Raw genomic sequence first — 23,636 nt, 5'->3', positions numbered from 1 at the left:
ACCTTCATAATCCGTAAAGGAAATCTACCACCAGGATCACTGATTATCAAACGAGCATAGAGGCAGGATCCAATGTTCATTAACGTTCTCATGCCCTTGGTTTTAAGACAAAAAGGCTTTAAAAATATGCAAATAAGTCTGGGCGCTCCAGGTTCAATGAACACCTCAACAGGCTGAAATAATTTTAAAAATATCTTTAAACAAAAAATAAAACAGGGAATAAGAAGCTAAAAGAGGTGAAGATCCTGTCAGATGGGGCACACAACAGTATGTCAGTGTGTTTGGTTTACAATCCATCATCCTGGTGGTAGATGTCCTTTCAAATGGAACAATTTTGGGACAACCACAGCTGTTCCTCGACCTGGCCATCCAGCCAAACTAAGTAATTGTGGGAGACAAGCTTTAGTCAGAGCGGTAAAGAAGAACCTCAAGATCATTGTGGCTTAGCTAAAGAGATACAGTTGGGAAATTGGAGAAAGTTTCACAAAGTCAACGATCACTGCAGCCATTCACCAGTCAGGGCTTTATGGCTGAGTATGCAGACAGTAGACTTTCCTCAGTGCAAGACACATGAAAGCCCACATACAGTTTGCAAAAATACAAATGAAGGACTCCCAGACTATAAGACCAAATAAGATTCTCTGGTCTGATGAGACAAATATTGATTTTTTTGGTGTTAATTCTAAGCGGTATGTGTGGAGAAACCCAGGCACTACTCATCATCTGCCAAATACAACACCAAGAGTGACACATGGTGGTGGCAGTATCATGCTATGGGGTCAGGGACAGGACCACTGGTTGTAACTGAAGAAAAGATGAAGTACAGAGAAACCTTTTCCAGAGGGCTCTGGACCTCAGCTGTGGACAATAACTGTAAGAACACGGCTAAAATAACAAAGCAGTGGCTTCAGAACAACTCTGAGACCTTTCTTGACTGGCCCAGCCAGAGCCGTGACCTAAACCCAATTAAAGCATCTCTGGAGAGACTTGAAAACGGCTTCCACCAATGTTGCCAAACTGAGGGAACTAGAGCATCTGCAGGGAAGAATGGCTGATGATCCCCAAATCCAGGTGTGAAAAACTTGTTGCATCATTCCCAAGACTCATGACTGTACTAGCTCAAGAGGTGCTTCTACTCAATACTGAGCAAATGGTCTGAATTACTTATGACCATGTGATAACTCAGTTTTTCTCATCTCATAAATTAGCAAAACTATCTACATTGGCTTTTTTTTCTGTCAAGATGGGCTGCAGAGTGCACATTAAAGAGCAAAAAAAAGAAGAACTTTTTTGATCTTGCCAATTGGCTGCAAAAAAACAAAGAGTGAAAAATTTTAAGGGGTGTGAATACTTTCCGGACCCACTGTAGTTACACTTAACATTAGTCGTCTCTCTATTTAGCAGTTTCTCCATTGCAGGGTGTGGAAAGCAGGAGGCCATATGAGGACCAAGAGAAAATCAGCCAATTCTGGAGAGATCCTAAACAGGTCAAATGGGTCGCCTGATGCAAACAAAGCTGCTTTGATGCAGTTACGTGCCATGTGTGTAGTGGTCAACAATAACAGGAGAATGGCAGCAGGACACCATTGCTGGTATGGTAGGACATGCAAGTTTAATTTACAACCGCTTCAAAAGACAATTTTCCATCAACTGGATTATATACAGCCGCAGCCTCAGATATCATGATACCAGGTTTAATGTTATAGTTTTTACTAGAGTGACACATTAGTAATAGAGGAACCCAGATGCATGTTGCTACTTCATATTTTCCAGTCAAGGTTTTTTTTATCCAGAATGGTAAAGTATTACATTACTATTAAGAAACAATCAAGAATGAATGCTGCTGTCTTTACCCAGTTCACTGTTAGTGGAAGGTTTTTTGTTGTCATACCAATGATAAAACGGAGGAATCCAGTTGTTGCAAAATTTTCCAACATGTGAGAAATAGTTTTTTTTATTAAATTGAGCACTTTTCATTGTCAATAGATCCACTCATGTACAGTCTGGCTCATGACACAAGGCCCATTTAGGATATCGTTCAGGACAATACGGAACATGTGCTCTTCATAGATAAGGATGCGTTCTTCACGCCATCTTCACCTTTGTTTCCCACCTCTTAATCAAACATGGAGGTAAGACAATGAACACAGCTGGCCACACACTCTAGATGGTTGTTCTAGCCAATAGCTGTTGCCAGCTTCAACAAGACTCAAAATTAGTGTATTTGACCAATGCCCATCTGATGTGTATAACCAGCTATAGAGAACAGAGCAGTAAGACATAAGAAATCATGATCATGCAACAATCTATGGCGGACAATTCATGATCCAAGCGTTTAATAAAACAGATGGAAACAGGCAGAAAGTTCACATCTCAGCATGAAAGACATTGATATCAAAGTCTGAAATTGTTCCATACCTCTGAAGGACTGAGGAATATTTCATCAAAGAGACTTCTAGACTCTCTAATTTGGCCGTGCTTAGCATGTAAAACAAAGATACAAGACAAAAGAACTGAAGCAGTGAGGTCAATGACCTAGAGGGAGGCAAACAGTTTACCAGCCATCACATTGTCATCATTATTGCACTACTTATATGCTCCATAGAAAATGTGAGAAGTAGTCAGAAGTTATACTGAAGGAGACGCAGAAATTAAGGCAGTGCACAAAGCAACGGTTCAATTCCCAAGACAGTCCTTAACATTTCAGAAGCAAATGTTACATGAAATAATCTCAGAAACCACTAAAGACATGGAATGTTAAACTTCACTGCTACAGAATATGATGGCGCTATATAAATAAAGTTAGCCACATAGAAAAGGACTTAATTTGTGTAACGTGTAGAAAACCACACATCGAAAATATATGAAATAACAAAAAAGAAAAAAAGATGTGCATATGGTTCAAGTAACATTGCATTGTAAGTGCAATCATTTAAAACATCTAAAAAGCTATATAAAAGCTGGACAAAATACAAGAAACTTCACTCTCTGGGTGCGGTCACACGTCGCGTTTACTGCATGCGTTTAAAAACGCATTGCTACAGCTGAAGGGATATTTCCCTAATTAAACAGCTGTTAACGCTTGCGTTTACAAAACGCATGTGTTAACATCGCGGTTAACGCATGTGTTAACAATGTGTTAACAACCGCATGCATTAACCGCTATGTTAACGCATGCGTTAACGTTTGCGTTTTGTAAATGCAAGCGTTAACAGCTGTTTAATTAGGGAAATACCCCTTCAGCTGTAGCAATGCGTTTTTAAACGCGACGTGTGACAGCACCCTCAGGGTATAATATACATACATATATATATATAGATATAGACGGTGGTATGCTAAATGAGCTCTGTTAGCAATGAGACAATATAAATGAATGATATCAAAAATAATGGTGGAGCGAAAGTAGCATAAGTAGCAATAAGTTACATAATAGTTACATAGTCTGTGTGTTATGTAACTTATTGCTAGTTATGCAACTTTTACTCCACCACTATTTTTGATGATATTCATTTATATTGTCTCATTGCTAACAGAGCTGATTTAGCATCTATATTTAGCGTCTATATTTATGTATGGATATTATGACCTAAGAGTGAGGTTTCTTGTATTTTGTCCAGCTTTAATATAGCTTTTTAGATGTTTTTAATGATTGTATTACTCAATAAACTTGCTATATAAATACAAATTATTATTCACAAATCTAGTACAAAATGTAGGAAATATGAAAGTTAATATAATTACATAATGGGGTAAGAGAGTACAATTTACTCCAAGGGGTCCTTACACAGGGTTGGGTCAGACTTCTTGTGAACTGGCCACATATATTAAGAGTCACACTGACCCTGTGCCTTTTCTTGTAGAAAGATGGCCTGGTAAGAGAACAAGCTAAGTGGTCACAACATGAATAGGTTTATGAAAAAGGGATTACAGACACTTTGGTATATATGTAAGTGGCTAATGTCATTAGCAAGGTCCTCTCCATTAACTGATATGACTTGAGAGAACAGCCAAGCTTATCGTTATAGAAATCCCCAAGGTGAATAGAGAGAGTCCAGACTCGCACCAACCTTCCCATTCTCTGTGGTCATGAGAATGATTGTGATTTTATTGTAGTATAAATAATGTTAGCTTTTTGTTTCCTCATTGCCCCTTGTAAGGCTAGGTTCACATCTAGTTTATGTGATACCCTCTGTTTATGCCAGGAAACCACCCGACATATACGCTAAGCGTATCCATACACATATACTGGCAGACCATCAATTTGTCTGCACTTTATATGTTGTATACTTTGGGGAAAAATTATCTGGAATGTGCTTTCCTGGGAATATCCATTCCCATTTACTCTTAGCACACATTACATTTTCATCCAATGTATATGTGGACTTTAACGTTAGTCAGTCCAATCTGCAGGCAGCATGTCATAAAGCAGAAGGAGTTGAGCTGATAAAAGGGGTTGGTCACTCTTACTTGTGTACTGTGCACAGACTCTCTCCATGCTTCTTTCTTTACATTTTGGGGCTCTGCTGAATAGGAGGAGCTGTAGCAGGAAAGTTATGACTCATCATGCTCCCTCTCCCTCCCCTCTTCCTGGCTTTATCAGTGTAAAGGCTCAGTGAAAAGCTTGCACACAGCAGGTGACGCCATGAGGACATCCCATTGAGAGAGAAGGCAGTTGTGTGTGTAAGCAGAGGGAAGCATGGTGAATGCAGGGGAAGGCTGCAGCTTTTAAAGGAGCTAAAGGTACATATACATGCAGAGACATGTATATTGGAAGTTATTGAAAAGTGGCCAACCCCTTTAATATTCCGCTTTGTAACTTGTAATTTACCCATGATATCCCTGCACTCTCTATGCCGAGAAGTCAGGAAGTAAATCCTTAGCAACTGGCAGCTATCTCTGTATCACATGGACTATTGGAGGGCTGTACCGATATGACTACCCCATGACTTGACAGCATAGAAAGTGCAGAGATTTCAGTGTATAAAATACTATATAAAACCATATAACTCCAGTCCTCTTATCTTATAACATGCTGCCAACATATGGGATACCATTTACAAACTGCCCAGCTCCTTTGCTCTGTTATATACTGCCGGAAGACATTAAATACAATCTGCTCAGCTTCTTCTGTTCTATAACATTGTTCCTGTCGATGATACAAAGTGTCCTAAATGCTCAGATTCCCCTGCTCTGGTACATGCTGCCTCTATGGACAATGTGCTCAGCTTCTCCTGCTCTACAGCATACTGCCTCTATGTACAATGTGCTCAGCTTCTCCTGCTCTGGTACATGCTGCCTCTATGGACAATGTGCTCAGCTTCTCCTGCTCTACAGCATACTGCCTCTATGGACAATATGCTCAGCTTCTCCTGCTCTACAGCATGCTGCCTCTATGGACAATGTGCTCAGCTTCTCCTGCTCTACAGCATACTGCCTCTATGGACAATGTGCTCAGCTTCTCCTGCTCTACAGCATGCTGCCTCTATGGACAATATGCTCAGCTTCTCCTGCTCTACAGCATTCTGCCTCTATGGACAATGTGCTCAGCTTCTCCTGCTCTACAGCATGCTGCCTCTATGGACAATGTGCTCAGCTTCTCCTGCTCTACAGCATGCTGCCTCTATGGACAATGTGCTCAGCTTCTCCTGCTCTACAGCATTCTGCCTCTATGGACAATGTGCTCAGCTTCTCCTGCTCTACAGCATGCTGCCTCTATGGACAATGTGCTCAGCTTCTCCTGCTCTACAGCATCCTGCCTCTATGGACAATGTGCTCAGCTTCTCCTGCTCTACAGCATGCTGCCTCTATGGACAATGTGCTCAGCTTCTCCTGCTCTACAGCATGCTGCCTCTATGGACAATGTGCTCAGCTTCTCCTGCTCTACAGCATGCTGCCTCTATGGACAATGTGCTCAGCTTCTCCTGCTCTACAGCATGCTGCCTTCATATCGAGGTGTAATTTGATGGTAACAGCTTTGTTTGTTAAAGAATGGCAGCCATCACTAAAAAATTAAATGTTAGATCTGGTATCATAGATAACACAGAGATTATACACAACAGGGACACTTGCGTGTATACTCTAACACAGAACTTCTTAGGGAATGAAATAAACAGGACCGTAGAATAGTAAAACCTCAGGTTTTTAGCAGAACATAATAAAAGTACATGTGCATTTCTTTTTTGTGCCCTTGTAACAATCCTGTCCAGAGAGCGCATAACCAGAGAAAAGTGTTAAATAGAGACACTAAGACAAAAGAAGATCTACCTTGCGGCTTTCATTTTGCATGGTAAGAGCGCTTACGTACAGCAACTCATCAGACAGCTTTGCCTTTATCTCACACAAGAGAAAACTATTTCATACTGTGTAATTGAGCCGGGCTGACAGACCAAAACTGTCGAGAACAACTCCCTGTGTGCCGAAATGGGCTCATAGAATAAGATAGCTCTAAGTACTGCTCTCTCACATGGCATAAAACAACATTACCAGATAACAAACTGGAGTAATGTGCTCTACAACCACAATTGAGTCAAGAGCGGCTGGAAGAGAACACGCACATAAAAGTGGATAACGCTTCCAAGCTCCGCTATCTATTTGGGTACTTAAAGATCTGTTACTTTCATTGCAGCGGGTTTTTTTTTTGTTGCCAAGATACAAGGACGATAACAAGGAAGACATTGTAACAAAAATTGGTATTTGTGCATTAAAGATCTTCCATAAACTGCACTAAAGGGTAACATCAGTTTTGTACTGCCCTTGATGTGAAGACCCAGAGAACAGAATTGTAGAATAGAATTTACAGTGTAAATATCAATCCTCTATATATTATAGGGGATTCCCAGGATATTGTTTTTTACTACTAGAACCAAGTGATCTGAAAATTCAACACATGATATACTCCCCTCTCTCCAGCACTCTGATGCAGTGTGGTGCCGCCCGTCACCCACCAATGGCTTCTGTATACAGAGTCTCCTCAGTAACGTGTTGGGCCACGCTGCACCAGAGCATTAAAAAGGGGTCAGTATACCCTGTTGGTCATTTTCATAACACCTGGGACCAATGGAATGAAACAGACAACCCCTTTAAATGCCACTGTTGAGTGTGTTTTGCTGCTCTATACAGGCTTTCTGGTTACTTTGACACTGTCCATAGGAACTTTGCCAATATTTTGGTCTTTAAAACTTTAGAGAAAACTTCTGCTCATGACATCATTGGGAAGACCTTAATGCTCCCCTGCTATCAAAAGCAAGATTCAGAAGGACTGGATAAAATATCTAGACTGTTTTTGCAGGTTAGTGGATTTAATGATAAATTCCCTGTAGGTTTCTTAATTTCTGTAAAATTCATGCCCCTACAGGATTGTAGCTCCTGCAGTCAATCAATGACCTCAGTGATGATCCCAGCTCGTACATCATGTGACAGATGTGGCCAGTGATTGGCTAAAGTGGTCATATGATCACCACTTGAAAGTAAGGAGGCATGCTAAAGTAGTGGGTGACTGAAAAGGTAACCAATTGAATTATGTTTTGTTCTTCCATTTTTTTCCAACTCATTCCCCGTATTACATTTTTGGGAAATCTGGTAAAAATTTCTTAAAGGAAATCTTCCATCAAAATTAAGTATGAGCCACTTGCTCATAGATCCAGGGACTGTGAAAATCTTCTTATATTTGATATATATGGCCTCCTTCCTTCCAAAATCAACTTTTATAATTATGCTAATGAGCCAGAAGGGCTCTGTGGGTGCGTCACCACAACCCCTCTGTACAGGTTATTACACACCCCATACTTTTCCAGCACTTCCCCTCTATCTGCCTGACGTAAGTTTCAGCTCACAGTTGGGGGGACGGGGAAGTGCTCTTTCTACACTGCAACAGCCTGTGAAGCTACAACATGGAGGGGGTTTGATAACTACCCCCTTCTGGCTCATTTGCATAATTTGATTTGATCATGGATAACAAATTTATGAAGATTACCACAATTACAGTGCCTGAACCTACAAGCAAGTGTCCCTGGTTGATCATGATGGATTTTGATGGTAGATCTCCTCTAAGTTTTGCATTTGATGGTCTCTGTTCATGAATGGGTGTTATGTTAATATTGGTTTGTGACACTACTGGGCAACTCTTTATGTAACCTGTATCGGAGTCAACCCTGCGCCAATGGCTCCATGCATAATAGAATCCTAATTAAGGATTGTTTTTCTCAGAAAATACCTTGCTAGGGTGTGCCGGCTATACAGACGATACATTACATAAATACTTCCCAAACAGTTTACACTCAGCACTGACTGAGAGCATTCGTCATCCATAATTGATGGTTGCGGTATATAACATCTTAATGCTCCAATAGAGAAGCCTGAACACGTCAATGGAGTTGGAAAAAAGGTTATGTTGTAATGGATGGGAATTGTATGTAAAGAAGTGTTGTTTATTAGGTCCTAGAGTCCTTTGTAGTTGTTTTTGGTTATGGTGACTCACTGCTCATATTTCCAGAACTGACATCTGAAGATGGTGGCCATTACAGGTCCCAATGTTGTGAACTTTCTTTAACAAGCAAGAGGGAAACTACTACTACCCCTGCCCTATGTATCAGCTGCCGTAGGATCTGATGACTGTATGCTTTATTCACACTACAATCACAACTTCTGTCTAATATGGAAGCCATGATGCTGTCCACCATTGGTCATACACTGGACCGGTCATGTAATGGCCACAGATGGACCCTATTCATGTTTACAGGGGCTAGCAAGGCTTTTTTTATGGAAAGAATAGTATGACATGTTATAATGCAAGGAGTACATAAGAATACAAGTCTGTTCTTAACTCCACTCCAAGAACTGACTATTGTTTCACAGTTTAGATGAAAATAACAATTTTCTGTTATTCTATTTTATGAGACAAAATATAAAAAACAAAAGTAAAACTTACCCTCTGTGCAGCCTCGGCCGCAGCAGCAGCCATCGCTGCAGCCTTAGCCTTCTCTGCTTCGTCATATGTTGGTAGAGTGGTTGCAACGCTATAGGGAGGTGGTACAGGGTAGAATTCATTTTGTGCTTCTATCAAAACAAAACAAAAAAACTAAAGGTCATTTTATTACAACAAAAGATAAAGGAGATTCATAAAAACAGAAATCCATTCCTGAAAATCATGTAAAGATGACCTACGGCATCAATAAAAGTCTTATGAGAGATCTTATGAAGTTCTGATGGTGAAAGGGAAGATGTAGCTGGACGACCAGTTCTTAAACACTATTAAAGGCTATAATAAAATGAAATGCTGAATGGTGCCAAGATAAGAAACAATGTAGGCACTCTTCTATTATTATTGTGCCCACTAAACAAACAGTGCCATGTACATCTAGTGAATACACCCATTATCTGGTCTTCTTGGAAGAGACCAGCCAGAACTAAAGAGCCCTCTGTTCATGAATTAATGGGGAGGCCATCTAGACGGGCCATGCTACAATTATTTCTGTGTCATTAGGCCATTTCTGACAATCCACTGCTCACTAATAATGGGCCATACAGACATCCATGGGAGATACCAGCATCAGTACAGACATGGTTTATAACTCAAATTAACCAGCCATAAGCTATTGCATACTTACAGGATACATTGTCAGTACATTTAATATATATCAAATATAATAATGTCGTCAATGTAGTAAAACTCAGCAGAAACATAACTTCACCTGATCTAAAGCAATCATCAGAAAATCTGACTCTACCTACCGGCGTCCACCCCACTGTCCACGACGATGCTGCTGTAGGGTGGAGGAGATGTATCTGCAGACGCGGCGGTAGTCTGGCACGCTTGAGATGCTTGTGTCGACGTTGACGGCTGTTCTACAGCTGGAGTTTCCGAGGAGTCTTCCTCATTCTCAAGCTGTGGACAAGAAAAAAGGAGTGGAATTACTCTTCCACTCAAAGAGCAGACTTTGACGATTATGTGGAATAATATTACACTTACTTACTGCTGAATACATACTACCACCATATCTCTGCTTTGTTTTGTATCTAATGTATGAAACTGATCCTCATTTCCAAAATGCAAACAATGATACATGAAGTGAAGAGATGTATTGGCTGAATGGGTAACTGACCTGATTAAAAACGCTCTTGAAAACGCGTTCGGTGCGTGTTCACCTATGTCCCGCAGTGCCATCCGTAACTTAGAGTGACGTCACTATTCACTTCCGACTCATCGTGTGGCCGAGCCACCGGCCGGGGCTCCCACGCTGAATCGCTCTGCTCTTGGACTGACTTCAAACTTGGCTCACAGAAAAAGGCATCTACTACATTGGATACCTACTATCCTTGTGGGACTATTCACACTGCGGAGAAACTTCCTGATCATCACCTCCACAATTGAAGACTGTTTTTAATCATGTCAGTTACCCACTCAGCCAATACATCTCTTCACTGAATATATCATTGTTTGCATCAGTAGTCACAGTCAGCGCAGGTATATTGTTATTTTGTCTTCTATTGTGTTGTACACTTTTATGAGCTGAGGCGGCTCATGTTATACCAGCAGCGACACCTATGCCATACTATTTATTCATATAGACCCCCGACTTTTGCGCCAACATCTCCCCTCTGTTCAATTTGATCCTCATTTCCTCTGCCACCATAGTATCGTATTTTTCGGACTATAAGGCGCACAAAAAATCCTTTGACTTTGTACTTACAGACAACAGCTGCCTTGAGCTGTGCACAGGTCTGCCACCTGCTGGTCATTCATCCTTATAATCAGGTGCGCCTTATATATGAACCTAGACGTTTTAGCAGGCATTTATAGATTGTGCTCCTTATAATCCGGTGCGCCTTATAGTCCAAAAAATACGGTACATAAACATGCCTGCATTTTTTTTTGGGGGGGGGGGGGGGGGAGGAGGGTAGGAGGGTTAAGCCATCCATTGCCAGCTAAGGGTAGGTGTCAGACTCAAACATTTTTGTGTTATTAAATATTATTAAATTATTAATATATTATTAAAATATAAAAATATTATTAAATTATATTAAATTATATTAAATATGGATATTATTATATCCATCTCTTGAAGTGTGCATCACCACAGGGTCAGAAATGCTCTATTATAAAGTTTCATTTGCACAAAAAATTTGCATCCCTGAAAGAAGACTAGTGATTGAAGGAAGGTCACCATACAATACAGCATTGTTTTCTTTAAGGCTTTTGTTCTCTACCCCGCACAAACATACAGAAGGGTCATAAATAATAGTGATTTGTACATTGAAGGAAATGGAAAAAGAAGATTGACCTTCCTTTGACAACTTATAAGAGCAGGGATCGCAGAGAGTGTGATGTGCCAGGCCAGACTCACTAAAGTCACTGGCAGGAAGAATCATTTAGACCAATGTAGAAAAATTCCAGATCGTATCTAAAGCATTGTATACCGGCTATTTTTTCAGCCCTGTTCATTTGAATGAGATTGCACTATAAAAAGTTCATGCGATCATGGCAATATAATCCTGTGAAGTGAAGCAGTCCTTATTGTGGGGTGCCAAGTGTCAGACCACCCACCATTCTTATGCCTATATGAATAATGGAAAAATTACTAGAATTCCCCCTTAAAGGGAACCTGTCACCACATTTGCACATATACAGCCAGTGACAGGCCAGTGACAGATCAGGCAACTGATCAGGCAACTGATCGCCGCTCCGTGATGACATTTGGGGGAGTGACGATCCCAACAAAGATGGTGGCACCCATGTGGTGGGTAGCACCAGTGGCAATCTGAGTGTTTGCGATGGGGGTTAAAGAAGAGTAGATCCTGCTAGAGGAGGATTACATCAGTATGTCAGTGCACTTTGTTTACAATCCTTGATCCTGGTGGTAGATATCCTCTAATGAGGTATTCTTGGCTGAGATTAAAAAAGTCATGTCTTCTCCATGCTGAGGTTTTTGCGGTTTCCATACTTTCAATAAGTGTATAGTTGTCACAGAATCTATGTAGTACAATGATCTATGCACTTTCTGCAACTTCTACCCCCCACCCACCCAAAAAAAACTGTGGGATATCTCGCAATATCCATAGTGACAATCCTGAACATACTGGAATCCTCTAGACAATAAAAGCATACTACAAAACATGTGCACAGGAACAATGTTTTCTGACAAACACAAATATTATACATTTCATGTTAAAGTGACATTTTTACTTGAAAAATCCAGACAGAACTAAAGCTACAGGGTATTTCCATCTGATCAAGCAAAGTTCAACCACAAACATCATAAAGCATCATTACACACACAAACATACAAAGCCATTAGAGTGAACATTGGCTTGTGCCTTTGGGCTAATCCCAAGGATGTAACCCTAAGTTTTCACCCCATAACCCCTGTACAGGAACTTTGCTGCTAGAAGAGACTCCAGAGGTCAGACAGTCGTAGACAAGCTGCGTTCAGGGCAGACAGGTCAGGCCAGGGCTGACACCAAGGGACAGTATAAAGAAAATAAATAAATAAATTTGGGGGGGAATATGAGCGAAAGGTGGCCTTCATCATTAAGGGTGTACTGGAAACAAAACCTTACTAACCAGGCTATGTACACAAAGGAATAAATCTGATGCAGATTATTACTGCAGACCAAATCTACATCTGTTATATGCAGATATGCCACCGATTTTTTTCCTTAAATCTAGGGAATCATCCATTGGTCTAAAGAGGAAGCAAGACAGATCTCTTAAAGGGAACTTGTCACCAGGAGACCCATTTTTAGCACTCCCCCAGTTCCCACAGAGCATAGTACATACACTGCCAAAGTGTTTTTGTATTAAAAATTGGTTTTACAGAAAAAAGATAAATTATATTGTACCTTTCATTAGGATCTGCTGTGTGACTAGGCAGATGCCTTTTGGGAGGAGCTGGAAAGGAGCAGTCCCCCCCCCCCCACCCTTGGGGAACAGCTTCTCCATGTGTCCTTTTCAAATATATGAAAACACCCATCACTTGGCTTAGCGACGCCCCCTGCTCCTCTACAGCCAATCCCGAGTGAGGGGAGTTATTCATATATTTGAAATGGTCACATGTTTCCCAAGGGTGGGGGGGAACTGCTCCTTTCCAGACCCTCCCTTTTGGTAACTGCCTAGTCACACAGCAGATGCTAATGAAAGGTACAATATAACATATCTTTTTTTCTGTAAAACCTATTTTTTATACAAAAACACTTTGGCAGTGTATGTACTATGCTCTGTGGGGACTGGGGGAGTGCTAACAATGGGTCTCCTGGTGACAGGTTTCCTTTAAGATCTGATATCTTTAGAAATTGTCTTGGAAATAGTTTTGAAAAAAGTAAAGTTCCTTCTAGAAGTACCAACAGGGCATGTTTAACGTTTAGAAGATACAAGACTCCTTATCCAAAGAAAAAGTGCACTTTACATCATCCTTTATGGCAAAATGCTTCCTGTATTGCTCCCATGTACATTCACTTTTTCAGGGTTATTCGACTTTAAGAAATGGTTCAAAGCTGCCAATGTGAATTAAGCCTTCCAGAAAAACAAATAAAAAAATGGTGTTATGTATGAGAATTAAAAGATTACTCTAAAGCCACAACTCAAATTACTTGTGGATAGAAAACACCCCATGTGAGCCGCTTGTACTGGAGACCGCACATACTGCCGGTGTGTACAGCCCAAACATCACTTACATGGACTGATGTTATCAGTACTCTTACACAAAAAAATACTTATAGGTGCTTGTTTTGGGGACAACAAAGATTATGCTACTTGTGTTGTATTTGTATACACTCTCTCTGGATGGGAGACTGAAATAAGACAAAGCATAAAAGGGTTGTCCAGTTTAAATACAGAGCTACTATAATACAAATATGTGTATCATGATATACTAACATGACCCTTCTGTTCGAACATTACTCTAGGCCTGAAATCAGCTGTTAAATATGGCCAATCACTGGCCTCTATACAAATGACTGGCCTCAGTGGACAGTTTGTGTATAGATCTCCTATGAGTCCAGTGTTTTTTTTTTTGCAGCTATGATCTACCTATTCAGGGTGCAAATCAGATTGCATCATTGCACCACAATTCAATTGTCAAATATTTCAGGAATAGGGTTTTCATAGTTCCATTCACATGCTGTAGAACAGTGATGGCGAACCTTTTGGAGACAGAGTGCCCAAGCTACAACCAAAACCCACTTATATATCGCGAAGTGCCCACATGACAATTTAAGTAGCAACTTATTAATCCCTGCTGTATCACAGGTTTTAATCGTATTGGCGTTCTCATTTCATCAATACAATAGAAAGATGACAGAGAAATTTGGATTGTAGCTTCCCTCCAGGATATCTTGAAGAGGAAGAGTCAGGGGACCCAGAGCAGAAGTTTCAACGATAATCCATCTCTATCCACACCTTCTTGCTCCTCCTGTAGTCCTGGCAGCCAAGGGAGTCGCTTTAAAATAGCGCTGAGCATGGAACGTCCAGGGTTGTCTTGGATCACAGGAGAAAGCCTTTAGTCCTATCTGGCAAACTCTGTGTTGGGGTGAAGGCCTGGGTGCTCACAGAAAGGCCTCTGAGTGCCACCTCTGGCACCCGTGCGGTTCGCCATCACTGCTGTAGAACATAAACAGTGATCGCTTCCCTATTGACCGCTGCAAGCCTTAAAAGAGTATTCCCACGAAGCCAAGTTTCTTATATGTACTCAGGATAACAAAATAACAGATTCTCTAATTCACTGTTATTAACAAAAATGCTGCATTTCACAGATAGAGACAGGTTGGACTTATATCAGTCCTGCTGTACACAATTTCAGTTGCCCCTAGACACAACCCTGTAACTTCTGACTTTAGGGCCAGGCCACCATCTTGGATTTGTAAGTGACAGCTGTGCAGATGAGAGTTGTAAGTCTCTCTGCTGTGTGTCTATAGCCACACAGAGCACAGAGATCAGACACTGTCACTGATCACTTCCTTCCAGGAGATCATTAGCAGAGAGAGAGAGGCTGCAAACTACAAAGAGATAAGTGATCTGGGGGAAAGGAAAGGCAGGCACATATCTGTGAGATGTAGCAGAGCTGAACGTAACAGTGTAAAAGTCTGTCAGCCTCTGTGTAATCTCATCTCTCATCGGTCTCATCTCTTTCAATGTGTCAGTACAATGTCAGTAGCCAGATGAAAGTGTATATACACCTTGTACCCCGATAATGTAACCACATTGTCACCCCACAGAACTAGATGGGTCATAATGTGTCTTTTTAGAGAGGCCCTGCCCACACCATGGAATCTCACACTCAGCAGAGAGTGATACGGTAGGAGCTAAAACAGCAATAAAACTGAGTAAAATTGTAAAGTAAGGGGTTAAAATGATCTTTATTGTGTTGACATCACTGGGGAATTGAAATGTGAGAATTTTCTTTTGTGGGAAAGCCCCTTTGAGAACCATGGTCATCAGAGGGAGGATCTGTAAATGTCACCCATTTACCATATGGTAATACAGCTCTTCATTACATTTACATTATATGATGGATCCCTCTCTAATGTATACCTTAAGCTGAAGTTTTCTCAGTGACAATGTGTAGCGCTCATGCATTATTCACCTCACAAGCTACTCCAAGATACATAATGGTTTGTGGCAAACAGTTTAGAATATGATCACAACTACTCCATATTTACAGCTCCATTTATACTGCCAAGTCCAACCCTAGACTACACCATACTCTTTATATAGGAAATCTATATAACGTTTTTGTATAGATTGTACAGTATGTTGTGTAGATCACATATGGCTGACATTCAACCACTCATTTACACACAGTGGACGGATCCAGTTGTGCAAATCTGAAATATAATATGGTTCCTAAATCGATGGGAAGATATTATGTTATGGTATGCTCTCCATACACAGCGGGTGTCATCAGTATAATATAGCCAACACACCCAACTGTAACTGCACCGGTTTGTACTGGCAGTGATCGCGGCAATTAACATTTTAAGTGCTGCAGCACCTAACATCGGATGGCCAATAACATTTTGTAATTTTTTCATACATCAACATTTGAGCAATTATATAGTTCCAAAATTTATAAAAATTAACATGTCAGTGTATCCCGCAAAAAATGACACCTTACATAGGTCCATACACCAGAAAAGTTACTGGCCTCCGAATTTGGCAAAATGGCAAATATTTTTGTGGACAAAAAATCTTTTGTTTTTAAATCTACTAAAACTTTAAATGTCCCAAATGTGGTTTTTTGTCAATTTTACTTGGAATTATTTCCAACATTCCAGTACATTGCATGAAATATTTGATGGCGCCACTAAAAAGTACAATTTGTCCCTCAGATAACATATACATCTCAGTTAACGGAAAAATAAAAATGTTATTGCTTTTGGAATGAGGGGAGTAAAATACAGAAAATGTAACAATATCAATGTTTATATCCTTGACAATTTTTCCAGTGGAAAGCTATAACACATTAGAGGCTGACCAGCGGCTGGAGGACTTGCACCATACTACATTGTTGTTATGGTTGGTTCTTCACCACAGAGCAAGAAATTGTCCCAATCCCGTACAATATGCAGGGAGCTGCTCGACTTGGCCTGGGTTTCCTGGAGAGGACTGATCATTTGTGATAGATGTGCAGCTTTTTATTATCATTTCCTTCTGTCCAATATCCGAGTCTTGCTTACACAGCAGATGGATTTTATAGGGAATTATTTAGTTGGGAAAGCTCTTTTTGCTTCCTATAGTGTCTTCTGCTTCTAACCCGCCTTCCTTATCTAAAAGGGACACTGGATACACTTTTGGTGCTCTGGGATATTAGACCCCCATCTGGTGTAAGAGAACAATATCATAGATACCACAACTGATGCTAGAGAGATAGGAAAAAAAATAAATGAAAATGAACTATAAGTGCAAAGACATAACTTTTTGGTTGCCCACGGCTCCATACAACTTTGTTTTAGTGTACTAGTTCTCAGCGGCATGCACCCCTTACATCTAATAGTAATTACCATTTCGTTTTTTAGTATAACTTCTTAATGTGTATTGCTTCTTGTTCTGTTCACATTTCCTTTTTCATTTCAAGTAAGTAAGCTCTCGCGAGCAGGGCCCTCACTCTTATTGTTCCATATGAATGTTTGTTCTCTGTAATGTAATATTATATTTGTATGTATGTGTCCCCTATGATTTGTAAAGTGCTACGGGATTTGATGGCGCTATATAAATAAAGATTATTATTATCCAATAGTGGATCAGTGATAAATGTTTAAGGAGTTGTCCACTTTCTACAAATAATCAATACGGCTTGTGTAAGGCAAAGTTATACTATTTTCCAATATACTTTCTGTATCCATTCCTCACAATTTTCTAGATCCCTGCTTGCTGTCCTGCTATAGAAAGCTTCTATTTCTACTTTCAGTGGATAGAAATGTGTCCCCGGTCATGTGACGGACACGCATGAGCTCCTGCCGTTGTAATCGGAGACATGTGATAGGTTACATGCACACGATGTATGCCCGCCGTACCGTGGCCCAGCGGCATACAATGGTGCTGCGGAGAGGAGCAGGGGATGAGCGCAGCTCACCTATGCCCCTCTCCATAGGAATATACAGCGCAAGGTACCGTATTACGTAGAAAGATAGGACATGATGTGGTACAGCGGGCATACATCATGTGTAATATACATAGTAATATATGGCGCACGGCCCGGTATTACGGGGAAAGATAGGACATATCGCGCGTTCACCCATTGCCGTGTATGGGGGACGCACATACGCAGTATATACGTCGGCTGTATATACGCCCCTCATACGTTTGTGTGAATGTAGCCTTACATGGGTCTTACTGCTTAGAAACACACAAGCAATCTCCAACTCAGTGTGAATGAGGAGCGGATGTTCAGGAGTCAGCTATAGACCCGTCTGCAGTCAGGGGCGTAACTACAGCGGTAGCAGCCATTGCAGCCGCTATGGGGCCCGCAGTGTCAGGGGGCCCCGCCATCCAACCGGACACAATAAAGAATGGAGGATGTGCACCATTATATCTATATTGTACTGCACATTGTCCAGCATAATATGTAAATAACATATACTGTGATATATATGCAGTATCTGTGATGTGTATATGGTGTCTGTATACACTGTGAGTATGTTGCATATGGCACTGTATGTGTGTATATGCGGTGTGTGCACATAAGTGTATTTATATGTGATTGTAACTAACGTGTGAGTATACTAATATGTATATTTTTAATTGGGAAGGGGGGGCCCATGCAGTAGCCTGCTAGGGGGCCCTGTCTCTCCTAGTTCCGCCACTGTCTGCAGTAATAGATTTGCTATAATGACTCAAAAATTTGATAGAAAAGTAGAACACTGTCCTTTCCGACAAATAGCTAAGAAGCATCTCCAAGATGAGATCTATGACACACTGTCACGGTGACAATGTCACTGACACAATCAGGCAGGTTCTGCTAGAGAAGGTACGTGATGCTGTCTGCCCACAGCTTGCCAACCAAGTGCTCAGCTTGATGCCGACAGCTTGGATTTATGTCAGAGACAAAATTGTACAGAAAACTCAGGGGACCTTTACCACAATCTGATGGTATAGATATCATATACTCAAAGAAGGCGGCAATGCTTTAGGTAAACCGGCTTCTTCTGATCCGATTTTACTACTTTTTAGAGCATCAAAATCTTTATCCATAATATTAGTTAACACAGATTTGGGCACATTTACTAAAAACAGTGGAGATGCATGAGTAGTGTGCAGAGGGCACCTGATTCATGAACTGTGTCGCATGTTCTTCATGTTTCTGGCGCTCCCTGCACTGCCCTGTCACTGCACCTTTACCACAGGTCATGTGACACATTTGTCGTATTTTGCATGTTTACTGTGATGCGCAGTCCGACTATGCCCTGGATTGTGTGCGACACATAAAAGAATGTGCAAAGTCCTTAGTAAATGTGCCCCATTATCCATCAATCTAAAGGAAAAAAATGCTTCTACCAACGCATCCGGGGCTACTTTTGGGAAGTACCTCTTGGTGAGCAATGAATGGCTGCCAGCCTGAAGATATTTTTTGCCAGTTCGCAGCCATTGAGAGAAGGGGAAAATCGCTGGACTGAGAGACATACAAAGCAAAGAGGCTCCAAATGGCCCAGGGAGATCACCAGAAAGAGGATTGTCTCATCTGCCAACAAGCAGTTCCCCAATTGTTCACCATCCAGACACAAGTGACGCCTTCATTACACACCCCTGTCCCAGGCTGGACCATTTACAGGCACTGGCCAGAGGAAAATTAAGGTGTCATTATGTGTCCCGCCATTGACAGCCAGCCATCATTGCTTTGTATTGCAGTGGTGCCATGAACTTGAAATCAGGACTGCTATAGGCTTGTATTGTTTTTGTCAAATCCATTTTCAGTTTTGGATCTGATGCTTCCAATAAAAACACCTCTTCACGAATCAATCCTGCCCATGCTGCTGGTGTGATGATCTGGGGAACCATAGCATACAGGAGCGGGTCACCTGTAGTGGTGATAGGAGGGACAGCGCAGTGATTTGTGCAGGACACATGTGGTGCCATTCATGACAGGGCATTGATCTGGTATTTATAATGGTCAGCCACACACAGCATGGGAGTCCTAGGAATGTGTCCCTTCCATGACCTACCTGCGTATGTTGAGAAAATTGTTGACGTACCATGTTAGCCAGGAAAAATCAAAAATCTGATGTAAATACTTTTGTGTAAAAACTACAAAAGTGCTTAAGGAATGATACCTTTATTGGCTAGCCTTAAAAATTATATTTGGGGCAAGCTTTCAGGGCACACAGGCCCCTTCTTCAGGCACGGATACAAATGAAGCATTTTTTACACAAAAGTATTTACATCAGATTTATGACCTACCTGCTACATGTATTGCCAAATGAAGATTTATGAGACAGGCAGACCAACAGGGTACTAGCATCTCCCAATAGTACAAACCTCTCCAATAAATACACACTTTATCACCCTTGTGTTCACCTATATAAGATTTTATTCTATTCCAACAACTCCCTCCATATGATACTAATATATGTAGAGGTTTATAGATCCATAACCTAAATTTTGTTGATGGTTTCCAGATATCAATGTTTTATTTTTTATTTTTTTTCGATGCTCACAAGAGACTTCATCTGTAGTAAGAGAAATTTTGGTAACCCAACGATACAGGCAGCGGGGGCCAGGTCACTAAAATAAGAAAACTACAGACCCATGTAATGTAAGGAATACTATTATGCTCACATTCACTAGTTGCCTTCTGGATAGTTTAATGTCAAAACCAGCTCCACTAGAAGATTTAGGATCTATTCCATAAGAAGTATTTCTATCAAAGCCAGAAAAAGTTGATCTCCAGCCCTGACCCTGCCTGAACCCAATCAGGTTAACCAAGATGAACTTTCCAGAATACTTTTATTACAGTGTGACTGTACATTGAGGCAGCTGTGACAATTGATGAGCCCGGGCATTGTACTATTGTACTGGGAAGAGGTGACTCAGACTGAATGGCTCCTTATTTCTATATTACATTTCTATTCTGCATTGGAAAAAGAGCTAAACATGTGCACAAGTGGCCACCCCAAGTGCACCGAGAAGCTCAACTGCATAAAGATACAAATTATGGATCACTGGTAAACAGGAAAAGTATTTTCTGGAAAGTTTATAACTTTCCCGCTATACAATGCTGGCGTCACTGGTTATTGTTGTATAACAGAGCAGAACAACCGAAGCCCCAGATGGAAATGCGCACATAATCTTAGTTTTCAAAGAAAAACAAAATTGAAGGTTCAATATTCAGGGGGGCTTCTGTAGGCCAAAATTGTAGGGGGAAAAATAAAAACATTTACTGATACTGTGTTGTACAAGAAGGGATGTGAGGGTCTACATCTACTCTTAAGGGAAATCCACCGTAAAATTCAAGCATGATAAACCAGGGACCAGGCTACATTGAAACAACCGCATGGGGGACGTATGTATGGTCGCAAGCTTGAGGCCATTCATACGTCGCCCAAAAATGGCAATGGCCGCACGGAGGAATATGGTGCTAAACACGTGCAGCTCCGTACACAGGGAAAAGATAGGACATGTCCTATCTTTCCCCGTGTAATGACCCGTACGCTGTGCATTTCTATGGAGAGCGGAGTCACCCCTCCTCCTCTCCATGGTGCCAGACATATGCCAGCCGTTCGTGTGAATATAGCCTTACTCATAGATCCAGGCACCATGACTATGGAAATCTTTCTATATTTGTTATCCATGGCCTCCTTCTAAAATCAGAAAGGCTCGGGGGGGGGGGGGGGGGGTTGTTACCTGAACCCCTGGATACCTCAGCTTTACAGGCTGTTACACAGTCTCCCCTGTTCCCACAGAACTTCTACCATGATCTACCATATGCACAATATGGCTAGGGTGTACTACGCTGGCTTCATTAAAGCACCAGAGAAAAGGGATGTTTACAGAATACCTGTTTGTGAGATTTTTCTTTCATATAGCTAAAATTCTTACTTTCCATGCAGATAAACGATTGCACAGTAGCACGTGCAGATATGTAAACTATCATTAACATGTATTGCGTTTCACATCGCATCAAAACCTCAATACTGTTATATTTAAAATCTTACAATGGTTCCAGGGTCTTGTAACTTTCTTTACTGAGTGACTATGAGAACTCTGCTGATCTCGGGAATCCCCAGCTTAGCTCCTGTCAAACTGCTGGGTTTCCCTAACGATCTTCATAGGAGTTGGTTCCTGGACTGCTCAAGGGAATCCTCTGAGTAGATGTAATACTAAGCTCAGGTCATCAGGGACCACATCACCACATAAAGTCTCTAAAGCTGTCTGTCCACTGTTATTGTGTCCATGCTGTTGGACAGGAACTCCTTGCATCATTCATCACTAATATACAAAGACTCCCGACCACTGTACTGTGCTTGGTGCATGGATTCTAACAGCACACAATCCATTTCCAGAGGCCATGCACATTTGTGTGCAGTCAGGCTATGAGCTACATTACATTTATGGCTCATTAGAAGCCTAGATCTGCTTAGAGATCTTTATATAGAGCTTTACTCATTTATAGGGCCTCTCTGTATTCTGGATAAATCAGTAACCTTCTAGATTACAGAAGTTATGTTATTTAATGACGTACTACTCCTATGTATCATTATTTCGGCCAGGACTCTCCTTACAGGTAATTTGAATACATAGTTCATAGCGCTTTTCCAGAATATAGACAGGGATCGTTTTGATCCTGTCACAGTCCTGTGTAACAGGTTGGTGACAGGTTGTTGGTCTATATCCTCAAGACAGGTTCCCTTTAATAATAATAACAACAACAATTCTCCAGATATTTATCATACATTCCTATATACTAATTGTGTCAAAAGTAATCTATTTCAGGGAGCAACTTGGCAGGAACAGCAGCAATGATTGCCTATGTGACAGAACCAGAAGAAACATGTACTTTATCTGCCATGTTTATTAAACTGCAAGTCACCATGAATCATCATCAACTGACCCAATGTATGTAAAGGAGAAGGTAAGTGCATCCATGTACAGATGTTTAAAAAGTTCTCAAATAAAGAATATGTACTGGACATAACAAGGTAAACTAAAATACCAAATCTGATAAGCGATAAATTATGGTAGTCTCTTTTGCCGCTTCCAGCACTTTTCAGACCCATTTCCTCAATGACAATCTGACAATCCACTGCTCCATTCACAGTCTATGCACCAGGGGTAAGAAGATTTCCAATCAATAGTCAGACAATCAACAGTCAGCCAGCGAGAAAACCAGCAAGAACATGAAATGAGAGAAAAAGGCCAACGTAGAAGAGCTCTTGTTTATAGGAACGACCCATATCCTAAACCAATGACATCTCTGGACACACATAATACATGGTGTCAAGGAGATATTAATCGTGAATGTAGAAGATTGGTTTAACTACAGGGCAATTGCATACTTTGTGGAAATATATGGCATCCATTGAAGCGTCCAGGCCTCCTTTACAACATCCTGGAGATCCTTACAACCTGATAAACTCTGCCCCGCAGAATGTTCTGTGGTGACCTCACAAGCCATTTGGTCACCTCTCCTCTGCACCTACCCCCATCCCTGAATCTAGGGATTTGGAAACAAAGAACAGTTTAAATATTCCTGGACTCTCCCCCCTCATTAACACTTTGCCCAATCGTGAATGACCCTGTGGACTAATTAATGAATGGGAGGTCCTGAAACCTGAACCAAACTGAGAAGTTATAAAACAATATGAAATCCAGGAATTGGTGTTCACATTTTGGGGGCTGCTTGACAAGCTGAGTGTGTTCCTTATTTCTGTGTCATTTTATTTTGTAATTCTTTCGTTTTTAATATCTTTTTTATGCACTGATCAACTTTTTGTAATTAAAGCTTTTCACTTTAATTTTGGTCTCTGTATGCTCTGCGAACTCACAGCCTTGTGAAGTGTGGTTAGCTTTGTGACTGCTGGAGTGCTGAGTGTGCATGTCTAGTGGTGTGACAAAGTGACTGCCTGAGAGCAAGAGTGGATGTAGTGTGGGATACTTATTGGTCCCAGTATAAATGCAATAAGTGGTGGCAGCGGATTAATAATTGGGTGCT

The 23,636-nt window shown here is 41.0% G+C and overlaps 1 protein-coding gene across 2 annotated transcripts in view; it reads right to left on the bottom strand.

Annotated features, from left to right (window-relative positions):
- Positions 1-23,636, bottom strand: part of NDFIP2 (Nedd4 family interacting protein 2) — an 87,795-nt gene that overhangs the window by 56,167 nt on the left and 7,992 nt on the right. Inside the window, exons 2-4 of one of the 2 annotated variants that reach the window (XM_072135410.1) lie at positions 9,730-9,883; positions 8,927-9,054; positions 2,419-2,478 (exon numbers count right to left, since the gene is read on the bottom strand). In XM_072135410.1, the coding sequence (XP_071991511.1) occupies positions 2,419-2,478; positions 8,927-9,054; positions 9,730-9,883 (342 nt within the window). The remainder of the gene's footprint in view (positions 1-2,418; positions 2,479-8,926; positions 9,055-9,729; positions 9,884-23,636) is intronic. The other variant, XM_072135411.1, reaches the window with a different exon arrangement.

This window comes from Engystomops pustulosus, chromosome 2 (genome assembly GCF_040894005.1).
Source record: "Engystomops pustulosus chromosome 2, aEngPut4.maternal, whole genome shotgun sequence".
NCBI lineage: Eukaryota > Metazoa > Chordata > Amphibia > Anura > Leptodactylidae > Engystomops > Engystomops pustulosus.
This window is presented reverse-complemented; position numbering and strand designations above follow the sequence as displayed.